The sequence below is a fragment of the Haliotis rufescens genome, unplaced genomic scaffold (assembly GCF_023055435.1).
Source record: "Haliotis rufescens isolate VD_foot unplaced genomic scaffold, xgHalRufe1.0.p SCAF_12, whole genome shotgun sequence".
NCBI classification, from domain to species: Eukaryota; Metazoa; Mollusca; class Gastropoda; order Lepetellida; family Haliotidae; genus Haliotis; species Haliotis rufescens.
The window spans coordinates 17,505,199-17,532,322 of NW_025963802.1; the positions used below are offsets into that span (position 1 = coordinate 17,505,199).

Genomic DNA, 27,124 nt, shown 5'->3' on the forward strand with positions numbered 1-27,124 from the left:
AAAGCCGTCGCTACCTAGATGAAGTTGGTTAACGGATTTCCTCCTAAAGTTATTAGTTCGGCAGGAGAATATAAAGAAAAATCTGACTAGACATCGTTTTTAAAATCGTACTTAAAAAAGGCCTGAACATGACAAGCTGTCAACGTTAACGCTTTTCTGCGTGTGTAATTACATAATGTTCTTTTCAGTCAATGTTCTCTCAAATATGAGTGAAAAATAAATGGGTTTGTGTTTTGTCATATATCTGAATTTTATTCAAAATCATTTAAAGTGTTATTTTGACATTCATATTCATTCCGGATCGCAGGTGTTTTGCATTTAACAGGCATCTCATCCGCGGTGATTGTATTGTGTCTGCATGATGAACCATGGCAATGAGGCTGGCTTGGAGAGATGGGGACTCTACCAATGGGAGGAGGACCACTCGCACCACTTACTCAGGTCTACTTGTGGGAGATCGTAACAGGACTGGTAGGGGTTCCTGAAAACAGAGGTGACTTAGCACATAATATCAGTAAGAAATTACAAGTTGGGGGAACGTCGGTCCTCTCGTCTTCTCACTCCTGTGACAATGTTGGTGCTGCCTGGATGGTAAAATGCTTGATTCCTCACTCACTCATTTACTCACTAACTCGCACACCCACTCACACACAAACCCAGACATCCGCCCATCCACTCACTCACCCACCTTCACACTGAACTACTCACACACGCCCATCCACTCACTCACTGACTCGTACACTCACTCGCACCCAACCACTCAACCACCCTCCTTCAAACTCAACCACTCACTCACACGTCCACCCACTTACTCGCACACCCACTCACTCACTCACTCACACTCATTCACTCACCCAACCACCCACCCACCACAGACACACTCACTCACTCACTCACACTCATTCACTCACCCAACCACCCACCCACCACAGACACACTCACTAATTCCCTCACTGACAAAAGTCGTTTAATGCGCAGGCTCAAATACCCATGTTGTATCATTGTGGTCTGCAGATACTCTCGAGTCTGGGGAAGGACAACCAATGGTTGACTGCAAGAGCAACAAACCACGGATCCGGGGAAGGATGACACACAACTGATCAGGTGGTTATTTGTAACCAATCAATCCTCACAAGTCGGTTCTTACGCCAAAACTCCGGGTAAGCATAAGAGACGAAAATGGGTCGGTTGATTCCATGTCATCATATCCAAATTGCGTGGATCGATGCTCATGATATCTATCACTGTCTGGTACAGACTCGATAATTTACAGACCGCCTTCATACAGCAGGGATATTGCTGAGCGTGGCATTAAACAACAAATAAACATCATCAATGGACCACTTGATTCAGGTTCCAGTAACGTATGTGGCTTTTCAGCCTCAATAACATAATTGTATCGTGTATTTCTCAGTAAGGAATGTTTGGTCTAAAAGTAGACATGATTTGTCATATTTGTCTCCGAACGTACCTGTATCTATGTACTTTCTTGAAGGCATTTTGTTGTACAAAGAAGGTGTCCGTGTTGTCACAAATGATCCTGGACAGGCTGGCCTTCCGGATCTCAGCCAGCTGGGCTGGGGATTGTATAAGACCGGCTCAGCATATCATCGACATCGCCTTGACTACCTCCACCAACATCACACATCCTAGATGCATGTATGTTATCTGGTGTTGTCTTCTAGGACCTACATCCAGCTTCCCGCAATTACCATGATACTTAACTGAATGCATAATCATTAAAAACATGCTAGGATCTAGGATCAACATTCAGGATCTAGGATCAACATTCAGACTTGTTTCATAGGCATCCCTTAGAAGTTTACGGATGACACAGTAGACACAATTTATGGATATCAACTTCTTTTATATAAAACTATAGCGACGTTTCGGTATTGATCCTTAAGAGAGTGAGTAAGTGAGTGAGTATGGTTTTACGCCGCTTTAAGCAATATTCCAGCAATATCACGGCGGGGTCACCAGAAATGGGCTCCACACATTGTACCCATGTCGGGAATCGAACCCGGGTCTTCGGCGTGACGAGCGAACGCTTAAACCACTAGGCTCTCCGACCGCCCCTATAGATCCTTAAAATCAGTTAAGCACGACTGATCAGTAATCTTAGAATTATGTACTGTTAATGTTAACCCACTCATTGTATTCTCTTCCAAGTATGTAAATTTCTAGTACTCTTAATCCTTCACCTACTTTATACTTCTACCATGTTCAGATTAATCAGTCTAGCATGACAAAGGTATAAGGATATATACCTCAACGTCGCTAGGATAGTATATTAAAGGAGTTGTCACCCATAAATTGGTTTATTTTGTTTAAAATGTTTAAGACAAGCTCTACTACCATGCAACCATCGCGTATGGCTTTAAGTTTAATTGTCCAACTATAACCAGGCAATCTAATAAATATCATATCTTAGTTCTCCCTACCGCTAAAGAAAGATCCTAGGGCATCCCATTACGGGCCGCGTCTGTGCGACTTTTCATCTGTCGTATCAAAGCGTCGCTTTCCAGATCAGGAAAGTGACAGACGAAAAGGGTTTCCTAATCATGCAATTATTTCGAACGACAGTTACGGTCTGTACGACTGATTCCGTCAAAAATCTTCGTCTATCTCTCGTTTCAATTGGATAAACATTTGAACGGAAGAGACTTTGCATCGCCCGTGGGAAATACTGACATGCAATCTCGGTCACCTATGGGACATTCCAGATTGTTCTTGTGTTTAGTTTTCATAATCGAGAACTTTGTCCAAAAAAATTTCAAAGCGTAGTCTGGAATGGAAGTCGCCAGTTTGAAACTAAGATCTGATTTAAATGAGATTGATTACACGGTGTATTATAATGATAGAGGTTCAGTGGTGAGGCTCAAATGACTTCCCAGGTTCAGAAGACTCTAGGGTTATTTGAGCCTAGGCTCAGACGACTCCCCTTAGGCCCAAACGACTCCCCCGTCGTAGGTTCAGATAACTCCCCAGGCTCAAATGACTCCCCCATTTGTTTTGAAGAAATACAAATATTTTGACACTAATTGTGCAGCAGTCTGTGAATGAGGTACACAAATAATATATTTACGAAGATACAGCACGGTATTTTCGATGATTGCACCCCATTTGTTTTCCATATTGTAAAATTACCAGCTTTTTGCATAAAAAGATTTTATGTGATAAATTTGAAGGACATTATCAAGTCATTTCGTTTAAAACTTTTTAATACTGATACACATCAGCAACTTTATTTTCTGACATAATGGCTGGATATGTTATGATATTGACGCTTTACTGCAATATTTGTTTCACTTAGAAAAGGATTGTATTCATTATTCTGTTTGATTTACTAACTTTCGCTCCGCTTGCATTAACGAATCCATGGCATTGCTTTTTTTTCTTACCTCTTGTGAAACCTGTCACCGGTCTGTTCAGTTCGTACCAGAAGCGATCCCCTTTTTTGATTAATCCAAACTGTCTCCCGATTAAACACGCAAAGGTTGGTCCGACAATGCCACCTGGTACAGGTCTTTCAGATATAGCACCAGGGAAAATATCAACATCATCCGGGCTTCTACAAAAAGAAGGGTTATTTCTTTTACATATCGAGAGAGAAAAGGGTTTACTTCACATGTGAATTGATACAGTCTGAATCGTACAATGGACGGTGATAGAAGTTATTTCTTATTATTATGGAAATTGTTTGGTTGCTTTCATTATTAGAGGCATTTAAGAAGAAGAAGAATTTGGAATAGGCCCGTTTAAAGCCTCAGACGTATCCAGACTAACTAACCTGATCTTGTCCTTTTTGATAAATCCAATGAAAACATTGATATTATTGAATTGTCTGTCCTTTTGACACTAATGTGGTTGACAAGATTGAGGAAAAACATGGCAAATATCCGGACCTAGTTTTCGAAATGTCACGCTTGCATCCGAAATACCAACTTGTCCGACTCCCCATTGTTCTCGGTGCCTTAGGTTTGGTACCTCCCAGTCTGTTGACTGACATTGGGAGAGTACCCGGGTTTGCTTCCAGGAATGCTGGGGTGTCTGCACATTCTCTGAAAAGTTCCTGGTGGGTTTGACTAGGCAGCGCTTCCTGGGAGAAGTCCCATTCGCTGTCTGGGGGGGGCAAGGGCCCACAGCCTATGATAAGCCTTACCAGCCTGACTGTGCCAGGATTACCCTAACCCTATTTGCTGCATTTTTCATTTTAATCTGACCATAATAGTAATAGTGTTGCTGCTAACATTATTACTATTTATAGTGGGGTTGAAGAACTGATATTTCCTGAAGTAGAAACTATGCAAATCATTCCAAGGTAAGGTTTCTATTTCTAGCGTTTTAAAGCGTTATTCTTGTTGCAGACAGCTACATTCCCTGATTCCTTTTTAAATAGAGTGTAAATATGTTTTAGCAAGTCAGTGTTGAATAAAGAGACAAACAGATTATCATTTGCTAATTTCTATAGCGATGTGTACCTTCCTCCACCAATATCTGACCTCGATCATGCGGCTTCGGACAAATATTGGGAACTCGTAAGATATGGGATTGAGCCAAAGATAATCTCAACATATCACCAATATTCTTTGGTGGTTATTGGAATGGTAAGTATTTAAATATTGGGGGAATATATGTTTACGCTTCTAGCAATATTCCAGCATTATCACGTAGGGGAACACCAAAAGATTGTCTTCACACATTGTACCCATGTGGGGAATGGAAACCGGGCCTTTGGCCTGATGAGCGAACACTTTAACCACTATATTACAGCACCGCCCAATATTTAAAAGAAACGGGATTAAGGTTTTCTACTGTTACCAGTTATCATGCTTGAGTCTTGGGTGAATGTTAACAAAACGTGTTTAAACCACATACGGTTTCATCTCAGGTAATTGCTCGAGGTTAAATGTCGAATTTGAAGTATGGTTATAACTGAAGACGTGAAACTAACTATAAAGAAACTGGAGAGAATATTGAGTGGAAATGGGGTCTTACCCCAAAGAACCCCATCCTAGATTTCATTGACATGTCTCTTAGAAAGCTTATGTTTTATAACTAACTTTTATGTGTACAATAAACCACAAACTAATCACCAGCAGTACAACAAACCTAAGTTATCCTAAATTACCCAGGAAGAAGCGTAATCGGAATGCCTTTCTTTCCAATCAGATAATATGATTGTTACATTTGTTAAGACGTTAACTTTACAATCGTACACACATCATGGCAATCAATGGTCAAGAGATAGGGAACGCTTCTTGCAAGTTCACCATGTGATCGCAAGTGTATATTTTGATACTCATAATCAACATGTTTGCGAGTTTAAACTTGTGACGACATATTCAAATTAGATAATAGACAGTGGGGAGAATGGTTTTACGCTGCTTTTTGCATTATTCCAGCAATATCACAGCGGGGGGACACAAGGGAGGGGCCTCACACATTATTCCTATGTGGGCAATAGAACCTGGGTCTTCGGCGAGACGAGCGAAAGTTTTAACCACCAGCCTATCACCTCTCCCTGCCCCCCTCTCCCCCGATAGACAGTTAACATCTAATACCTGTAATATTGTCTTTGTGTAAAAACAACAGCCATAAAATATGTATGTCACAATAATAAAATACTTCTCGCAAATTGCGTAACAGAAGGACAACCGTATTTTTTAAACACTTCTTTTAAAATCACAACGTTGAGTTAGAAAGGATGTACCCACAAGCCAGCATATGCTTTGGCAAGCTGATTCACGGCGTCCTCGTTGTGGTCCGTGAAGCCGCCGTATCCTGTTGAGAAGTAATAGGCCCTTGGAAGTCCACAGAACTGTCTCCAGGCGTTATACGACTGTGTGCCATGATCCCTCCCACGCTGGATGTTGAACGCTGCCAGATCCAAACTGTTTGTTGCGCTCTTGAACAACTCGTTGGTCAAGGAAGGAGTTATGAACCGGTCAAACCTGCCAGCAGTGTCGACAAGTTGGCCACGTAAGAATTCATGCACAGCATTTCCTTTGGAGTCCCTTATGATTTTGGTCTTGCCAAAAAGGTCACTCAATCTGTGAATGACTTTGACTGAATAATTCGGGCGACGTCGGCTGAAGAATGTACGTACAAGGGTATGTCCGAACCGAAAGGCAGCAGCACCAAAAACATTCCGAATACTGGGGTCGATAGATGGCTCATAGACATTGGCATACCCAGGTCCGGTTGAATCAATGTTGTTTTTCCATCGTGTCTCAGGATCGAGGACGATATTTAGAAAGTCGCTGTAGGTTATTTTCTGAGCCATTGCATTTAAGATCTTTCTACTTTCTTGAAAGAGTTTCTCATCGTTCCAATGTGGGTTGTACTTTTTAAGAGTCCTGGCAATACGGTTGTGTTCCCTCATTAATAGGGTATGCATACTGGTTAGACCCATCTGTTCGTTCCTACGGGTATCACCTGAAGAAAGTAGCACAGATTAAAACACAGCATATTGCCACAGACTACCCAATGGCTTGGAATTAAAACTGACATAGTCTCGCTGCGAAGTTTGAACTTGAGGTAATTTGTATTGGTGACTTATAATTAGTGTGTAAAACGATATCGGACTGCCCCTGTGGTGTCGTGGACAGAACGTCTGTCCGGAGAGCGGAGGGTCGGTGATTCGATCCTCAGCCGCGGCATACCGAAAGACGTTTAGAGACGGAACTGGTTGTTACCATGCCTGGCGCTTGGCATTTAGGGGCTAAAACAAGGACTGGTCGGCTCGGAGTCACTATTCTGTGTTTGTGTGGGGTATCCATGTTAAACTGCGGTATGGTATCTCAGTGGGCTTGCACTATAAATCGCTAAAACTCACACACCTTACCTCACATCACCTCACCCACATTATCCCAGACGTTTCAGTGTTTTCACCAAAACGCAACCCAAATTTAAGTAATATAAATGTTATGTTTATGTTATAAGAAAATGTGACACATAAAATCGGACCCGTGAAGATCCGGGGTAGAATAGGTCTTCAGCAACCCGTGCTTGCCGTAAAAGGCAACTTTACTTGTCGTAAGAGGCGACTAACGGGATCGTGTGGTCAGGCTCGCTGACCTGGATGATGCATGTCATCGTATCCCATTTGCGTGGATCGATGCTCATGATGTCAATCACTGGATTGTATGATCCAGACTCGATAAGTTACAGACTGTCGTCATATAGCTGGAATATTGCTGAGTGCGACGTTAAACAACAAACAAACAAACAAAACATAAAATGTAAACTTGTTCTGATAAATACCATAATGATACCATAAAGTATGATGTTGGCCTGTATTGAAATAAACCGTAAGGTGTACAAATTGTGAATAGAAAGGACAGAAATCTTATTACCGACTTGGTACTGTATAAACACACGTAAAGTTCTGAACTTTGCCCTTGCAGTTGTTACTTTTGACGTATTCAATAACTCCCTCATTCATAAGTTTGTTTACGAAAGTAATACAGTAATGAATGCCTTAAAATTCATAAATGTTTTATTTAAAATTAAATTATCTGGGTCTGTTAAGACAAATTAAATGTATTTCATCTTGAATTTATATTACGCCTGCTTTAAGTTCTGGTTCGGTAGGGAAAAATGCGCGAACATGCCTTTGGAAATCCGTGTACAGTTGACAAAGATGAACAGTGCCAAAGACGGATCGGACTTACCATACCGTATGTAGTCTTTGAATAGATGAGATGTAAGAATGAAGGGCATCGTTATTTACTTAAACTATATTATTAGACAAGTGAAGTTATCGGTAAGTTACCAATGCTGAGGCTGAATGGGTGCCGCCATTTTGTTTGAGTGAGTGAGTAAGTTTGGTTTTACACCGCTTTTAGCAATATTCCAGCAATATCACGGCGGGGGACATCAGAAATGGGCTTCACACATTGTACCCATGTCGGTAATCGAACCCGGGTCTTCAGCGTGACGAGCGAACGCTTTAACCACTAGGCTACCCGACCGCCCCCCATTTTGTTTGAAGCAAATGCAAGTGATATGAGAGGTGGAATATGATTGGTCAATAGGAGGGACATAGAAGAGAAATAACTCGTAATAGTCACTGGTGGCGCTACGATCGAGCCTGGAAACTCCATCCAAGTTCGGCAAGGATGGAAAGTGGACTTTTATAGTCAGTTGACTCCCTTGCCTCGGGAAAATGATGGGTAACTGACCTACATCTATATCCCTCTTTCCTTACACAATGAGTATTTGTACTTGCCAAACGTCAAACGTCGCCGTTTGACCTACCCACATCGATGTGTCAAGCGCATGTGTGCATCATGTCGACTCTGCTACAGTTGAAGCATTAAGTGAACGGATCCCATGGTGTTTCCACTCTGCATTTTTAGTAATCATCATTATTCAAGATACATGTACGTGAATCGATATGAATTTTTTTAAGATATCAACTTTTCAGTCACAAACCCACGGGAAATATTTTGTTAGACATGTGATCGGTCATCCAATCTTTGTAGGAGTAATGAAGGTGGTGTTCTCAACCGTGATGTAGGGTGGTGAGGTGAAATGGGGTTTAACGTCGCGTCCAGGATTATTGCACTTATATAGCGACGTGCATGTACGTGTGTGTGTTTGTGTGGCTGCTTGTACTAGGCCGGACTGATGCCGATTTATAGTGCTAGCTCACTGAGATACCATGCCGCAGTTTAACATGAATACCCCACTCAGACACAGTATACTGACTCCGAGCCGACCAGTCCTTGTTTTAGCCCCTTAATGCCGAGCGCCAGACAGGGAAACAACAAGTACCATCTTTAAACGTCTTTTGGTATGACGCGGTCGGGGATCGAACCCCGGACCTTACGCTCTCCGGGCGGACGCTCTACCACTAGACCACAGAGGCGGTTGATGTAGGGTCATGTCTTAACTGTCGGACACAGCAAACCAAACAATAGACACCTTATAATACCAGAAACATGAACTATTAAAACACAAACCTGCATCGAAGCATGGAGCATTGCACACTCCCGCGGCTGTTTCACTCTCATCAGTTGGAAGAAGGTTATAGTCGGTGAAGTTAAGAAGACCTGAAGGAAATAAAACAACGTCAACGTCATTACTAAATATCCACTAAAACAGATTGCATTGGGCGTGATTATATGAATGGATCACTGAAAATCAGTGATGACTTCAAGTGTTCGCGAAAGGGTAAGCATGTCCTGACCCGTAGCACCCGCCACTCAAATAATTTGCATAAGAAATAAGTGTCTGTTTGTTGCCTGACACCAAACTGCAGTACTCCTGCCATGCAACCCATGCTTGCCTTAAAAGGCGACTATGCCTGCCGTAAAAGGCGACTAACGGGAATTGGTGGTCAGGCTCGCTGACCTGGTTGATGCATGTCATCGTATCCCATTTGCGTGGATCGATGCTCATGATGTCAATCACTGGATTGTTTGGTCCAGACTCGATTATTTACAGACCGCCGTCATATAGCTGGAATATTGCTGGGTGCGGCGTTAAACAACAAACAAACCAAACCAAAACCTGCCATGCGACCTGTAAACAAACCAGATTATCAAGTGAAGGACCAGAAAGTACAGTGACACAATTACGCATTGTTCTTGTTGAAACTTAAAACGATATTTTAGTTATGAAATGCGCCTGCTGTATACAAGTGCAGATATTCTGGGTATTACAAGTAAAGAAACGCGTTTGAGAAATATGTTCGTTTTGCAAAACTGAGAGGTGGTGTTGAGGGGGGGAGGGGGGTTGCAGGTTTAATGTCACGGTGACAAAACATATTTTCAACCATTTGTACTGCTATTTAACAGTAGATGAACTACCAACCAGTCAGATGTGTCCATAATATGTAGGAACCTATTGTGGCATATCAGTTATGACTGTCCTTTATTCTTACTGTATTTGTTCTTATAACATTTGACGTATATGATAGGTCTATTTCGTGTCAGTGTCAATAAAATAAGATAAATCATGTAAAATAGGCTTAGCTGTAGATTGTCCCCTTGGCTGATTCGATGTAACTATGTATTGCATGGACTGCTGCTCCAGCTTTCTGTCACTGGTTTGTCTTTCTAGACTCAACTATATACTGGCAGTCATTATATACTAGCACACAAGTGAACAGAAGTTAAGGAACGTGCGATTCTTTCACGTTACAATATGTCATGCCATGACTGATTAACTAGAAATATGAAAGAATCGGGCGGTTCTTAGCTTCTATTAGAATAGAGTGAATATTGTTGAATGTGACGAAAAACAATTCAACATTCATTCACTCATTACACACATTCGCAGCACTAAACCTCAGGCATGCCATGTTAAGGCAGATGAATGGAACGTGACCAAGTGGATAGTGTTGCGACGTGTTCGAGTCCCCACAATGTATTTCCCAATATCTATCACTTATGCTACAATCACATTACCGTCAACGTTCAGTCTCTGTATGTCGAGCTCCTCCTTGCTCGATCCATACACATTAGACGAATCCAAGAAGGCTGTTATGGCATTCACCTGTTCCACCGGTCCTGAAAACATCAATGTTATATAATTAAACCATAGTGAGTGAGTATGGTTTTACGCCGCTTTTAGCAATATTCCAGCAATATCACGGCGGGGGACACCAGAAATGGGTTTCACACATTGTACCCTTGTCGGGAATCGAACCCGGGTCGGCGCGACGAGTGAACGCTTTCCCTACTAGGCTACCCGACCGCCCCTAATTAAACCATAACCATAAGAAAACGTCTCTTGTATCATTTTCATAGATGTTATTTTCAAAGCTGCTTTTCCGAGGATTTGTACACGCAAAGGAAAGGTATGCGTACCTCTCTGTACATTTTTTTAGGTCTGAGATTTGTTTTCTTCTTTTTTTTAACGACACACTTCAAATTCAACCCGTGAATAGAATGTTTCACTGTTAACTAATACATAATAACTGTACAGATGTAGGTGATATTAAAACAGAACAATGAAAATAGCAGTATCGTGAAGTATTTTTACAAATTTTTACCATACGAAATATTCTGCGACGTAAGGAGGTGTTAATAGACGAAATTTAGAGATAGCACTGGAGATTAAGGGTCCTGCCCGAAGGGGGCTTATGTTTAGAGGGGATACGCTGAAAGTTTGCTGTATACATTTAACAGAAATAGGAGAATTTCTGTGCACTTTGAAACATATCGAAACGATTAGCTATTTTGGATAAATGAAGTTTTAAAGAAACCTATTGAAGTGGTTTGCAGTATAACAATAACCCTGAACGTCATGGAGCTTTTGTCCTCAAAAGCGTTTTTAAAATAGTGACAATTTGAAAGTGCAAGTATAAAGTAAAATGCATTTCGCCAATCACAAAGATCAGAATTTGCCTGAGGTTCGTCAGGATCTGGACATACTCACATACGTCATCACAAAATAGAAACAGGTGACGCCAGACACATTAGACTCCGAATTTTTTTTAGCAAAACGCAGCCATTAGGAAAGAATGTTCCAGACAGGTGCAAGAAATGTTAGAAGCCAATATCATTCAATCTGAATGGCACTCTCCCGTTGTCATGGTTAAAAATGGGATAAGAATTACCACTCCATCCAGATACAAAACTAAAGTCGGCCTTCAATACTCCCGATGGTGTTTCGGAATAGAATGCTCCGAAGGCATTTCAGCAAAACTTTTCAGGCACTAAAAGAAATGAATTGGCGTTACATATTAATAAATGTAGATTACATCTTCATATTTTTTTTAATATTTTCAGATCATTTGAATCACCCAAAGGCAGTATTCCAAAAGATCAAAGAAGCAGGAATCACGCTTAAACCAAGCAAATGTAAATTTGCGACAAAACAAGTCACCTACTTCGGGCACATCTTCAGCAAAAATGGCATCCATGTCGATCCTTCAAAAATAGATTCATTCACACAGATTCCACCCCATAAAAATGTCCATGACATGCGTCATTTCTTAGGTTTGGTCTCGTATTATCGCAAATTTGTAGCAAACTTTTTCTGGCATCGCCTCCCCTCTGTACAACCTTCTGAAAAAGACGCGTCTTTTGAATGGTCAACAGGCAACCAGAAAGCTAAAGCAAACCCTTACAACAGCCCCCATCCTTGCAAATCCAAACCAACAAACCCTTCAACCTCACAACTGATGCATCTCAAACTGCAATAGGGTACATTTTAGGCCAACTTGATGATGTTGTTAACTCATGTCTTTTGACAATACAAGTTTCTGCCTTGTAATTGGTCCTCTTCTATCAGATAGGAACAAACAATGTTGGTTGGTAACGTTACGTTTGCTCGTCGTAAATGCAGTAAGGTACTTTTATTTATGCTTATGTTGTATGTTGTTTTACCCAAGTAAGTGTAAATGATGCTAAATGGTCATTTCACATCACAGTCAACAACTGTTTCAGTCATAACACAGTTTTGTTAGTTTGTTTATTTATTTGTTAACGCCGCACTCAGCAATATGATGGCGGTCATAATTAATGGACAAAGTACTTCCTGCCCGGAATTTGACCTCATTCTAGCTGAACTGATTCATAACATGAACAGCTGGCTCAGAAACGCATGTTGAAATATCCGACATATTTTAAGCTCGATGTTCAATCGTTATGTATAACATTAAGACACAATTGGGTGTAAGAGCAAAATTAATGGTCATTCTGAACAATGTCTTCACGTTGTTGTGTTACTACGTCACAAGTTTATATGTAACAGTTTATATGTAACTTCACATTCAGTATATGTTTGGCATTGTATACATGTACCGTCAAGTTGACACTGCAGATTAGGCGCTTGTATAGATCGTGTGAAGCTCAAACAAGTGCGGCCGATGAAGAAAGGGTCATTCGGTGGAACTGAGATAGGAAAACAGGGGTTTCTGAAACAGAACATAACAATTGAGAGTTGACGGACGTGGGAGATGGGATTATTGTGAACATATAATAGGAATAATTTGCCTGAAAAGACATGTACTGCATTTCTTGCAAAATTCATTGTTTTGTCCTTCCTGTGGCTTGGAGCAGTGATATAAAAATTATTATTTGTTATGTTTTGTCACGACCAAATGCTATTAGTAAATAATCCACTGCAGATGAAATTGAATACACATATGTTCATTAGTGGTAATAAATGCTTTTCACCTACTTCTTGTTTGTGTATTTTCCATGGATATCAAAACGATAACACATCCTTCGTTATGAATACACTTTGCCATTTAGAAAGTGGTCAAATGTAACACATGTTTCTTGGTAAAGTAAACATATTCTTGTACTCTTTTGGGGCTGAATCCCATCCGGGAATCTAACGCAAACTCTCAGAGTGAGGAACCTAATTGCCAGCACACAAAGTCAGCGATCTAACCCACTCAGCCACCGAGGCTTCCACAAAACTGGAATTCAGACAACTGGTAGTCTAGATCACGTACTTTGTGTACCAAACTGATAAGTGTAAATTGGCACGGCTCCCATGAAAACTATGAATACACAAATTTAAGTGTGAGTTCGAATCTCGGATGGGACTCAACCCCCAAAAGTACTAGACTTTGTACTTTACCAAGAAAGTGTTATCTCAAATATAACATTTGTTACCTCAACCGTTGTTGTGACGTTCAGAAACGCAGCGTTTAGCATACCTCTTTCTTGACAATACCAATCTCAACAGGTTATCTTCACATATTCCTTTGTAACATCAAATAATATTTATATAAAAACATAACCCTGCTGTGATTTGACTGGTCCTTGCAATATTGAGAACTCATGTTCATACCTACCCTCGAGGAAGTGAGCCGGCCGCGGCGGCAGCGGCTCCTTCCAGACAGCAATCTTGTAACAATGGCCGTCTGTTTGGGCCTGAAACGAACGTAAAGCGTACGTGTAGTTCACACTTAACAATGGCCGTCTGTTTGGGCCTGAAACGAACGTAAAGCGTACGTGTAGTTCACACTTAACAATGGCCGTCTGTCTGGGCCTGAAACGAACGTAAAGCGTACGTGTAGTTCACACTTAACAATGGCCGTCTGTCTGGGCCTGAAACGAACGTAAAGCGTACGTTAAGTTCACACTTAACAATGGCCGTCTGTTTGGGCCTGAAACGAACGTAAAGCGTACGTGTAGTTCACACTTAACAATGGCCGTCTGTTTGGGCCTGAAACGTACGTAAAGCGTACGTGTAGTTCACACTAAACATGGCCGTCTGTCTGGGCCTGAAACGAACGTAAAGCGTACGTGAAGTTCACACTTAACAATGGCCGTCTGTTTGGGCCTGAAACGAACGTAAAGCGTACGTGTAGTTCACACTTAACAATGGCCGTCTGCTTGGCCCTGAAACGAACGTAAAGCGTACGTGTAGTTCACACTTAACAATGGCCGTCTGTTTGGGCCTGAAACGAACGTAAAGCGTACGTGTAGTTCACACTTAACAATGGCCGTCTGTTTGGGCCTGAAACGAACGTAAAGCGTACGTGTAGTTCACACTTAACAATGGCCGTCTGTTTGGGCCTGAAACGAACGTAAAGCGTACGTGTAGTTCACACTTAACAATGGCCGTCTGTTTCGGCCTGAAACGAACGTAAAGCGTACGTGTAGTTCACACTTAACAATGGCCGTCTGTTTGGGCCTGAAACGAACGTAAAGCGTACGTGTAGTTCACACTTAACAATGGCCGTCTGTTTGGGCCTGAAACGAACGTAAAGCGTACGTGTAGTTCACACTTAACAATGGCCGTCTGTTTGGGCCTGAAACGAACGTAAAGCGTACGTGTAGTTCACACTTAACAATGGCCGTCTGTTTGGGCCTGAAACGAACGTAAAGCGTACGTGTAGTTCACACTTAACAATGGCCGTCTGTTTCGGCCTGAAACGAACGTAAAGCGTACGTGTAGTTCACACTTAACAATGGCCGTCTGTTTGGGCCTGAAACGAACGTAAAGCGTACGTGTAGTTCACACTTAACAATGGCCGTCTGTTTCGGCCTGAAACGAACGTAAAGCGTACGTGTAGTTCACACTTAACAATGGCCGTCTGTTTGGGCCTGAAACGAACGTAAAGCGTACGTGTAGTTCACACTTAACAATGGTCGTCTGTTTGGGCCTGAAACGAACGTACATGTAGTTTACACTTATTTGTGATAAAGACAAGCATGGCTATTGGCATCCGATATGTAGAATGTTTATGATATACTGAACCAAAAAGGTTAGAATCGTGAATGATTGGCATATTTTGTTGAAGACTGAGCACACAATTTCATAAAGGTCTCCAAAAAAAATCATGGTCCCTGACCTTTTTTGTTCTGTATATACGGGCATTATCATATGATTTTTTTAAATATAACCCAAACACTGTTTTCTCCACGTACACTGCACAGTGAGTTGAACGCACGTCATGTGTATGAAATATGTTTTATTATATACTTCAGTGTGAAAGACTGAGTTTGTGAAGTTGAGAAAAGTGATATTTTCATAGCAGTGAACATAAAACTTTGACGGAACTATTGTCATACAAGAGTTGCCTCTTATTAAATTGTCTCCCTTGTGCTACTTGACCAACGCGTTTGCTTTCGCTTCCAACAGCTGTCTCCTAGTGTTCAAGAGACTCCCAGTTTTCAGTTTTTGCATATAATCATATCTTCATGAATATAAAAGAATTTTCATGAACCTAAACATTTTATTTATCCTATGGTTTATATTATTTATGATTTTGCAAACACGAAACTACTTTTTAAGTCGCAAATACAAGGGGTGGTGAATCGTCGCTGTGTGTTAGGTAGAGAGAATTCGCGCTTCAAGGTTTTACATTTCTAATGAAACAATTTAATTTTCCAGTAGAGAACTACACAAAAAAGCTTATAATAAATAGGATAGTCAATGTGTCTGGTGAAATATCATGTTTCTCTCATCTCGTGACGGGTGAAAAGGGGATATTTTTTCCTCGTCACTCGATGAGAAAAACATGATATTTCACTCGACATGTAAAATATCCTCTATATAATCATCAGATATAAACGGTATCAGGGCCACAAACCGTATATGAATAAAGATATTACTTCTGGTCTCTTAATCTGAAGTTTATTCAATTTAATACCCTTGAATGGAAATGATGATGACTTTGAGGTGAAGGAATGGCTAACACTGAATCCAATATCACTCGATCAGTCTTCCTTTACACATATACTGAAAGCAAACAGCCCTATTGTACAGATTGTTTGGATAATGTAACATACATATTATTAATTAATCCTTTTGCATACTTTTTCTATAATTCATTGCATAAAATACATATGATCTCACAAGCTTTAACACCTTGATATTGTGGGAAGACATTGGTACAATGAACTTGAAAATACTTGGTGGTTCGTACATTTTAGACGATAGATATTTAATATGCAAATTATCATTTAGTGGACATTCAGAGTTGTACTCATGTTCTACTTCCTTAATATTGCATTTAAACCTAATGTTCTTTTAATAAGTGTGTGTATCTTCCCTGTTCAATGTTAAGAGTATGCGATAAGCATCTTATTCGAGAAAATGGTGTCACAAACGAGGTTTCAGTCTTACGTTGAAGTTTAAACATAAAATAACATTTACTTAAGAATTGACTTTCACTTAGTGTGAGTTCATTGGAGTATGAACCTTCATACAAATTGAAAGTCAAATCTTATAAATTTTATATAACCTTTTTTTACTTCGAGGGATGTAGCGCTAGATATATACACAATTCTATTTAAAGTGACTTCATGTTAACACTGACAGACATGCAACAACCATCTGTATCGCGGAAGAAAATGGTTCCACAAAATGAGATGCAACAGGATCATGTTTTGTAGTTTTGTCACAATAAATGTATTCAAATAATATCATTAGATGAGAAAGGTCTTTTGAAAACTATCTAAGTCAATCACAATGACAGCACGTCGAATCCAAGACGTTAAAATGGCCGACACCAATTGTCTGATCATTAAAAGGTGATTATAAAGATATGTTAAATAGATACTAAGGTAAATTCATATATTGCCGTGGAATGTCACTGCCAGTCTAGATACGGATCGAGACGAAACAACCATAGTTTGGATGTGCATTTCTTTGCTAATGAGGAGGAGTCGTAGCGAGGATATGTGTGCAGTCGATCATGCTGTCGATCATGCTGTCAAACTCTCTAAGGTTTCTCAATGTATGCTAAAATGCTGAGTTCAAGATTAAAGGGTCTAAAACGATCAGAAACAACGGTTCTGTATGTATTGATGCAATTGAAATATGATAGATTGGCCCAGGAATGTGGAAGTAGTCCGTCATTTCAAAAATAAAACATCGTGAAAAACGAATAAACGTCAAAATGTGCCGTTCATACACTTATGAACATCAGTTTCGCTGTCGTATGACTGACGGAAAAGCCATATATCGTGTAAACTTCACATTAAAAAACTATATTTAGGAGATAATAATAGTGCTGAGTTCCATTTTTGTCCTTAAACATCCTTATATTATTGTATTTGAAACCTTCAAAATTAAGAAAAGAATCTTCGAATATTTAGGGGTTAATAACAGTGCTGAGATCCATTTCTGTCCTTAAACATCCTTATATTATTTTATTTGAAACCTGAAAAAATAAGAAAAGAATCTTCGAATATTTAGGCGATAATAACAGTGCTGAGATCCATTTCTGTCCTTAAACATCCTTATATTATTTTATTTGAAACCTTAAAAATTAAGAAAAAAATCTTCGAATATTTAGGGGATAATAACAGTGCTGAGTTTCATTTCTGTCCTTAAACATCCTTATATTATTTTATTTGAAACCTGAAAAAATAAGAAAAGAATCTTCGAATAACACACAAGTGTTGTTGTGTATCTTAGACATCTTATCTTTGAAAAGCAATAAATTTGCATGTTTATTAAGAAACGCACAACTTTTCAAATTTGGTATAGTCATTTCTAACACCAGTCAACATTGAACCGATGATGACTTTTTACAAACTGTTGCATGAATGAGTGATAGTTAACTGGACGTAATCAAATTTAACAACAGTTCTTTCAATTTTCAATTACATAAAAGACAAACCCGGTATTCTTTCCTTTCCCCTCAATATATTTATCCAACAGTCTGAGGTAATTTAAACTGCAAGCGTCATATTTTAGATTAATGAACACTAGATCGGGGCTTCATGAGATATAAAATCCTCGGAATAAAAAGTCCGTGATTTATCGGTTTTGTCCCTGATGCAGGTTAAGAATTAATAGCACACATCTTTCACAGGTCACACATTATATATGTGGCTTCCTATACAAGAATAAAACTTTATAAGTTTAGGTATTGATGTAGAATGTGTCCACTCACGTGTTTGCACTGGTGAGTGGGTGATGTCGTGATCGGTGATGTGACCCCACTGCATAAGCATGTGGGTGATGTCCCGGTACTTGGGGATGTCGTCGGGGTCCTCAGTGACGTGGACAATCAAGCTAATGAAACGCGCGCTCGGAAGGGCAGCACCAGTCACACTCCTTGTCCGGGGAAGACTTATGCCTGAATGACGAAAGGACTTCTGTCACCACACATCACAGAACATGTCATCCCATGGGCATGCCAGAAACATGTAATTGAGGTTTCGAATCCCGGTTCACCCCGATCATGTTTCTATGTTGGTCAGTACCATACCCATGCTCGTCGGTTTCACCAAAATGGTAAGAGTCTGAGACCTGCATCACTTGGGGCTTCTTCAAAGCTTGAATACTGTTCAAAGCGGCGATAACCCCAACTCACTCACTCAGAACATGTTATCAGAGCTGCAGTAATATAGAGGTAGAGGACATTAAAAAAAGCATTGTAAAAATACGTTTGGCGCTTCAGCCAGGGACTTCCAAAAGGGACATAACTCTCAATTTATCTAGTATTTGTTACACTGTGAAATTGTTCTTGATATTAAATTTCTGTATCATCAGCATCTTAAGCCACTACGGGGGTAGACTACCGGCGACCCGTCATTCTAACACCAGACTTTCATTGCTCATCCGAAACATTATCGATGTCATCGGGAGCTATTTGGGTGGGGGTATTGCGGCAATAGTAAAGCCATACCAACTTACAATGTTCAATAAATGAATAAATGCGCCAGCACCAACTCCAAAGGTATGGTCCTCGCTTATTAAACTAGATATCAGAAATATCACGATTATATAATTAACGAAGACGGTTGCATATGTTACGAAGCGAGCCGCTGACCGGTTATGGTAAGCAGTGCGTGCATCTGGACTGATGCCAATGTATAGTGCATGTCGCAGTTTAACATGAATACCCAACTCGGACACAGTATACTGATTCCGAGCCGACCAGTCCTTGTTAGCCCCTTAATGCCGAGCGCCAGACAGGGTAACAACAAGTACCATCTTTTTACGTCCTTTGGTATGACGCGGCCGGGGATCGAACCGCGGACCTTCCGTTCTCCGGGCCGACGCTCTACCACTAGACCACGGAGGCGGTCGGTTTTTATGGTAATGTACGTACAGCGTTATAGGGATAGCTCGAGACGTTAAAAATAAACACACGCAGTCACCTGACTGAGGGGTCCTTACCTGGTTTGAAATCAACAATGATGATGTTTATCGCTAGCAAAATGGATACTAGTATTTCTCGAAAAGCGCACTTTGCAATTTTTGTCATTACTGTAAGTAATATTCCTTATCGCCGGAATGACTTGTTTGTAAGTATAAACACACATGCAACTATCTTCGTTAATTAATAATCGCGATATTTCGTGCTTCTAGTTCAAGAGGCGAGGAATATAGGCCCATGAATTCTTCAATCTCTGAACTGTTGCTCTGATTGTCCGCCATTTCAGGACTCATAGAACTTGACGCCAGTGTTCCAACCTACCATCTTCGTAAACAGGTTGTAGAAAACGTCTCATTTGAGTTGGAGCCGATCCCCATCTCGGGAAGGCCAAGTTGTTACAGACGCCGTTGGGAGTTCTGTAAGGGCTCCATACGCTACACGGTTCTTGCACCGGGTTACAGAAGTAATCAGTATAATTTATCATGGCATCTCCGGCTAGCGCCCTGCAAGTATAAAATAAAGCTTCAGTGTAAATATGCATTAATGTCTCAAAATATTCTGAGAAAAACATTAAGGGAATACATGAAAATGCACATTTTCATCTATTCTTTTCCAGGTTTCTATGTAAGCTTTGTATTGCACTGTGGGTACATTTGGGAATAAATGATGTACGACTGCGATGAAGTGTTGTTCCCTTATTTGTTTTCCTCAGTATGTCTGAAAATGAAACTTGTATGTACATGAAACTTCGGATGCTAAAATTGGCGATTGCAAACTTATTTTTAAAGAAAATTCTCGTGGCAATAAATAATAGTAACGTAATAATACGTTACTCATGTTTATCATCCAGTACTAGTGTCAATGGTATATAAACAAAGAAGGGTATATTATACATATGAATAAGTTTTGATAATAGCACGCCAGTTTGATACTGGTGGAACATGTCGAGATGTGAGTGTGGTAGTCTGAACATGTAACACGTCGACATGTAACTATGATAGTCAATACATGTAACATGTCGAGATGTAACTGTGGTAGTCAGTACATGTAACACGTTGGGATGTAACTGCGGTAGTCAATACATCTAACATGTCGAGATGCTACTGTGGTTGTCAATACACGTAACACATTGAGATGTAACTGTGGTAGTCAGAACATGTAACACGTCGATATGTAACTATGGTAGTCAGAACATGTAACACATCGACATGTAGCTATGGTAGTCAATACATGTAACATGTCGAGATGTAACTGTGGTTGTCAAAACACATAACATATTGAGATGTAATTGTGGTAGTCAGAACATGTAACACATCGACATGTAGCTATGGTAGTCAATACATGTAACATGTCGAGATGTAACTGTGGTTGTCAAAACACATAACATATTGAGATGCAACTGTGGTTGTCAGAACGTGTAACACGTCGACATGTTACTTTGATAGTCAATACATGTAACATGTCGAGATGTGACTGTGGTTGTCAGAACGTGTAACACGTCGACATGTAACTATGGTAGTCAGAACATGTAACACATTGAGATGTAACTGTGGTAGTCAGAACATGTAACACGTCGATATGTAACTATGGTAGTCAGAACATGTAACACATCGACATGTAGCTATGGTAGTCAATACATGTGACACGTCGACATGTAACTATGGTAGTCTCTACATGTAGCATGTCGAGATGTAATTGTGGTTGTCAATACACGTAACATATTGAGATGTAACTGTGGTAGTCAGAACAGGCAACATGTCGACATGTAACTGTGGTAGTCAATACATGTAACATGTCGAGATGTAACTGTGGTAGTCAGAACATGTAACATGTCGAGATGTAACTGTGGTGGCCAATACATTTTAACACGTCGTGGTGTAACTTAGGAAGATATTATATGTAACACATCGAGTTGTAACCGTGGTTGTCAGTACATGGAACACGTTGAGGTGTAACTGTAGCAGATAGTAAATGTAACACGTCTAGATGTAACCGCGGTAGTCAGTACATGTAACATATCTAGATGTAACTGTGGTAGTCAGTACATGTAACATATCTAGATGTAACCGCGGTAGTCAGTACATGTAACACGTTGGGGTGTAACTGTGGTAGTCAGTACATGTAACACGTTGGAATGCAACCGTGGTAGACAGTACATGTAACATATCTAGATGTAACTGTGATAGTGAGTACATGTAACATATCTAGTTGTAACCGCGGTTGTCAGTACATGTAGCACGTTGGGATGCAACTGTGGTAGTCAGTACATGTAACATATTTAGATGTAACCGCGGTAGTCAGTACATGTAACACGTTGGGTTGTAACTGTGGTAGTCAGTACATTAAACACGTTCGGATTTAACCGCGGTAGTCAGTACATGTAACACGTTGGATGTAACTGTGGTAGTCAGTACATGTAACACGTTGGGATGTAACTGTGGTAGTCAGTACATGTAACATATCTAGATGTAACCGCTGTTGTCAGTACATGTAGCACATTGGGATGTAACTGTGGTAGTCAGTACATGTAACATATCTAGATGTAACCGCGGTAGTCAGTACATGTAACACGTTGGGATGTAACTGTGGTAGTCAGTACATGTAACATATCTAGATGTAACCGCTGTTGTCAGTACATGTAGCACATTGGGATGTAACTGTGGTAGTCAGTACATGTAACATATCTAGATGTAACTGTGATAGTGGGTACATGTAACATATCTAGTTGTAACCGCGGTTGTCAGTACATGTAGCACGTTGGGATGTAACTGTGGTAGTCAATACATGTAACATATTTCGATGTAACCGCGGTAGTCAGTACATGTAACACGTTGGGATGTAACTGTGGTAGTCAGTACATGTAACATATCTAGATGTAACCGCTGTTGTCAGTACATGTAGCACATTGAGATGTAACTGTGGTAGTCAGTACATGTAACATATCTAGATGTAACCGCGGTAGTCAGTACAGTCATGTAACATGTCGAGATGTAACTGTCATAACGAGTAGCTGAATTATTTTCGATTTGAAGTGCAAAGGCCAAGACGAGGGAATAATGGAATCGTAGATTCACCTTCCATCCCTTAGACTCAGAAATGTTTGTCCCGCCTGCACAACGGGGTCCCGACCTCCGACAAAGGCGGCAAACTGTCGGCTGGTGAGATCCGCCCCACCCGTGTCTGCGGTAAATACAATAAAAAACATTCAGGCCGTGTTACTGATACTGACAGTATTGCACAACCAACGTTTCTGTTTCAAAAATAATCCAAAACAAATGTAGAATACCAATATCATTAGCCTCATTTCGGAATATCCCGAAAAGACTAAAACAATTAATTAATAATGAACAAGTTGTAACTCAGTATTCTGAAACTGTGAACATGTTGAATACATGGGTTGTGGCTGTTGAGGCTGTAGATGGTAATTTTCGCTTAATGGCTTGGGGTTTTTTTGTAGTTAAATCTGATGATTCTATTTTAAGTCAATTTATTGTCCTGTTGTTTGTAATTTAACTAACGTCCCATATCGGATAGCGTAGGGTTATGCATGTCATGTTGTATTGCTTTTTACACATTACACATGACTCAAATATACCGCCTCCGTGGTCTAGTTGTAGAGCGTCGGCCCGGAGAGCGGAAGGTCCGGGGTTCGATCCCCGGCCGCTTCATACCAAAAGACGTTAAAGATGGTACTCATTGTTACCCTGTCTGGTGCTCTGCATTAAGGGGCTTAAATAAGGACTGGTAGGTTCTGAGTCAGTATACTGTGTCTGAGTGGGATATTCATGTTAAACTGCGGCATGGTATATCAGTGGGCTAGCACTATAAATCGGCATCAGTCTAGGCATCAGTATAAGCAGCCACACACACGTGCATGCACGTCGCTATATAAGTGCAATAATCTTGAACGCGACGTTAAACCCAATTTCACCTCACCTATAAAATATAAATGCATTTGGCTTTTTAATTTAAATAAACCCGAGGCCCTGTCTGTTGGTGTTGGCTCGTAATTGTGTCTTATAAAGTTTTTTACCAGGAAATACATGTGACATGTGTTGAGGAAGTCAGCTTACCGCCAGGTGGCTGTGACGTCACGAGTACAAAACCGGAAGTAAACGCCCAGAGGACCCATCTCCAGGCGCTAGACACCATCTTTAATGAGAGCTACAAGACATGTATAATGTGTGAATGTCTGACAAAACGACGAAAACAACTTAATCATTTATCTCACACGATAACTGTCATTGTTTGTAGCATGTCCGATATGTTGAGGTTTAATTTATTGTTTTTCAACTTTCAACGTCATCAAATCTGTGTAAAATGGAGAAAAAAACAGCCAATGAAAGGTGAAAAATGCATATTTTGCAAAGGCTGAGGTATTTCAAGGGCTGTTTTTTATTGTTTTGAAAGATATTGGAGATGTACGTATGACCGACAACTGGTATTACTGTATTTATCACTGTGCCTTTATTATGTATGGAATGATCAATTACAGAAGGATTTCTGGTTCTAGTTAGTACCTATGTATATATGTGTGCTGGCGGTACCTACGTTTTCCCCTAAAATCATGGTTATGTATATGATAATAGCATGCAAACTGTCAATCAATCTTTATTCAAGCACTTAAGGGGCCACAGGCCTATGGCATGTATCACAGAGGTGCTCCACACAATTTTAACTATTATTTACAAATTCGGTTCTATATAACAGTGCATAGTATATATATATATATATGAACATGCTTTGTGTTGTTTAAATTCCACAATATTTGATTCATTAAAGTAATATACAGGAATATATGTTTTCCTCACTGTGGAGTAAGATGGACATACATGAAAAATGTATATTAATTCTTTATAACTTTGATATTACACGTTTTACAGAATCGTTTTCACCTTGGTCGTTTTGTATTTCGCCCACTCTTGAAGGATAGATCATGTGATGAACACCGAAGTCTGGCCAATGAATTACGATATTTGTTTATATTTACATCCCACTGATGCTGTTCAGTACACACATATATGTGTTTTCAACATTCTATCATATAAATCAATGTTGGATAGTGCACTTTCAAATTAAACAGATTGTCCATACCAAACATCATTTCCCCATCAGTTACCCAGTTATTATCCCCATTAGATTCATATCACATAACATCATCATATTGACACGTTTCTTTGTGTATCTCGATAAATTCATTTTATCGAGTTTCAGCCAGTAGCTTTAGAGCTTTTAGCTTTTAAACTTTTTAATATATAAAAAAGGTAAATATACCACATTCGCCATAAACCATTGCGCTAGATGAATTGCTTTTCACACCTAGAAATCTTTTACATGCATACACGTGAACCTTTTCATAACAATGGATTGATTTATTCCCTGCTTTTCAGCACCGTTAAGTATACTTGTAGTAATTTTAACATAAAAAATCATTACTTGCAACTTGAAAGAATTTGTATATTCTTCATTATATACCAAGGAAAACCTTTTTGGTCTTGACTAACGCTTCTTTATTTGTACAAACCAATTTAGATTGTTATTGAACATCCAAATACGTATAATGTGTAGTTGCATCCTTTAAAGGACCATTTTTCATTTTTGGCAATAAATTCTTAAAAATTGAAAAGTTTTGAAACAAACATTAGCACATTTCCAACTAAAAAGGATGCAACACACAATCAGACACAAACATGGCATGTATCAACAAAGAGCTAAGAATCAAATGCTGAGACTTAAAGTGACCATTTTTTGTTAAAGTAATTGTTGTCATTCATTTTAATAGCAATAAATTTCTCGATTGAATATATGTTTTTTAATTAGCTTTAAAAGTATATCTGCTTTCGGTTTGATTCCTTTGAAGCCACACATATGAATATTGCCTTTTCCCCAATAAAGGTATGGGCTTGATTAATGTATGAGAATAGTTAATAACCAGCCAAATAAGATATTTTGTTAATCAAATATTTTGTGAAAGATAATTGTTAAGCCAAAGTTCGATATCATTCCAAAATAATTTAGTTTCATTACATTCCAAAAAGACATGGCTGATGTCCTCACTCACAGCATTACAAAAGCTACATACTCTGTTGTCTACAAGATCCATTGTTAATAGTTCATTTCTGTGTAGATAATTCTATGTAGAAATTCGATTGAAATTCTAAAAGTTTTACATCCTTCAGTGTACATCTATAATTAAACTCACAGTCAAAAGATGTATGCCATTTATCACAAACTTTAAAATTATATTCAGTTGATTTTAATTTATCATAAAAGAGTTCAGCGCCTTTAACAGGTTTCATCAGATCATTTAAGCAACTTTTTACATACATAGTCTGTAATATAATTTTTCTACTTTTCTTGAATGTTCTTTTCCATGAGACTGGTATATTGAAAATTAAATGAACCTGTTATCTGATATTTTAGTTTCAGTTCTTCAAATGACACGAATCTGTGCATATATATTTAATTGAGTAAAAGTTCAATAAGAAAGCCATCAAAACGGAACTTTTATTGTTTTCATGTTTTAAACAACAAATGAAATTTCTTCACGCTCAATTTCTGTTTCAAATAAGTTTTTAATTTCGTTGTTTAATATTGGAATCTCTAAATGGCAATTTAATCTAATTTGTGGCAAGTTAACAACTATTTTTTAATACAATAAGTTTAGTTTTGACTCTGTTAACATCAAGTTTCAATTTATCACAGTTACTTTAATTTGCACAATACTTAATACATTAATTTGCTTTTGCATGTCACCAACTTTCCTTGAGAATATGATAATATAATCTGCAAAAATAATAGAAAGAAATGAACAACCTTTGGACGAGGCTGAAAACCTTTGTACATAAGCTATGGATTTCTGATTCTAATTTTTTTATGAAAAAGGAAAGTAAAAACGGACATGCAACTTGTGAAAAATATATGAACACTTCTGATAACTTTCAGAACAGTTTAACTAATTTCGTATCACCGTAGTTTATGCGTTTGAGATGTAACATGTCTTACCTTGCACTGCTACCTTCAGACTGACTTGAACATGACACGACACGTCTGTGTGCAAGACAGGGAAGAGGTCGTGCTTAACATCCTCAATTAATCTTCATTTTAGTTGGCTGTTTGTGACATCTTAATTACGAACATTATTGTGCACCTTTCAGGCATAAAGTCCGTTAAATCTGATCTTGACGTTGATGTGCAGATTTTTTTGTTAATGCTGACGCTTTATTTGGTGGATATTTGCATTTTTGGGATGTCCTTGACAATGCTAATCGAGGACCACTTGTAATATCCTTGTACTACTTTGTGAGCCAATTTTGTTTTACTCCGCAGTCATCAATATTCAAACTATATGTCGTCGGCCTAACGATATTCGCGTTTGAATCAAACAAACCAGATCGCGCCGTCGGGGTGCGATGACACACAATCAGTCCAGTCCATGTGGGAGATCAACTTTAGTCATTCATCATCTATTTACGACAAGCATATTCTAAGAATCAGGGACTGTACATACATGGCACTTGAACATTTGACTAAACATACTCGTAAGCGTACAGTCAAATGGAAGCTTAAATGTTCATACAGGTC

The 27,124-nt window shown here is 39.4% G+C and overlaps 1 protein-coding gene across 1 annotated transcript; it reads right to left on the reverse strand.

Annotated features, from left to right (window-relative positions):
* Positions 1-225: 225 nt before the first annotated feature.
* On the reverse strand, positions 226-26,602 carry LOC124145682 (peroxidase-like). The gene is made up of 13 exons (XM_048393409.1): positions 26,546-26,602; positions 23,614-23,704; positions 22,615-22,720; positions 19,862-20,043; positions 18,329-18,514; positions 13,769-13,847; positions 12,765-12,877; positions 10,422-10,523; positions 8,973-9,062; positions 5,721-6,441; positions 3,405-3,574; positions 1,472-1,577; positions 226-481 (listed from the first exon to the last, which is right to left on the reverse strand). Exons 2-13 carry the CDS (start codon positions 23,690-23,692, stop codon positions 403-405), a joined length of 2,013 nt encoding a protein of 670 aa, XP_048249366.1. The 5' UTR covers positions 23,693-23,704; positions 26,546-26,602; the 3' UTR covers positions 226-402.
* Positions 26,603-27,124: the final 522 nt, after the last annotated feature.

Coding starts and splice junctions, on each gene's coding strand:
- LOC124145682 (XM_048393409.1), bottom strand. CDS start 23,692: ATGGTGTCTAGCGCCTGGAGATGGGTCCTCTGGGCGTTTACTTCCGGT. Junction 22,721..23,613: donor GACGTCACAGCCACCTGGCG/GTAAGCTGACTT, acceptor TATTTACCGCAG/ACACGGGTGGGGCGGATCTC. Junction 3,575..5,720: donor GCCAAAGCATATGCTGGCTT/GTGGGTACATCC, acceptor TTCTTTTTGTAG/AAGCCCGGATGATGTTGATA.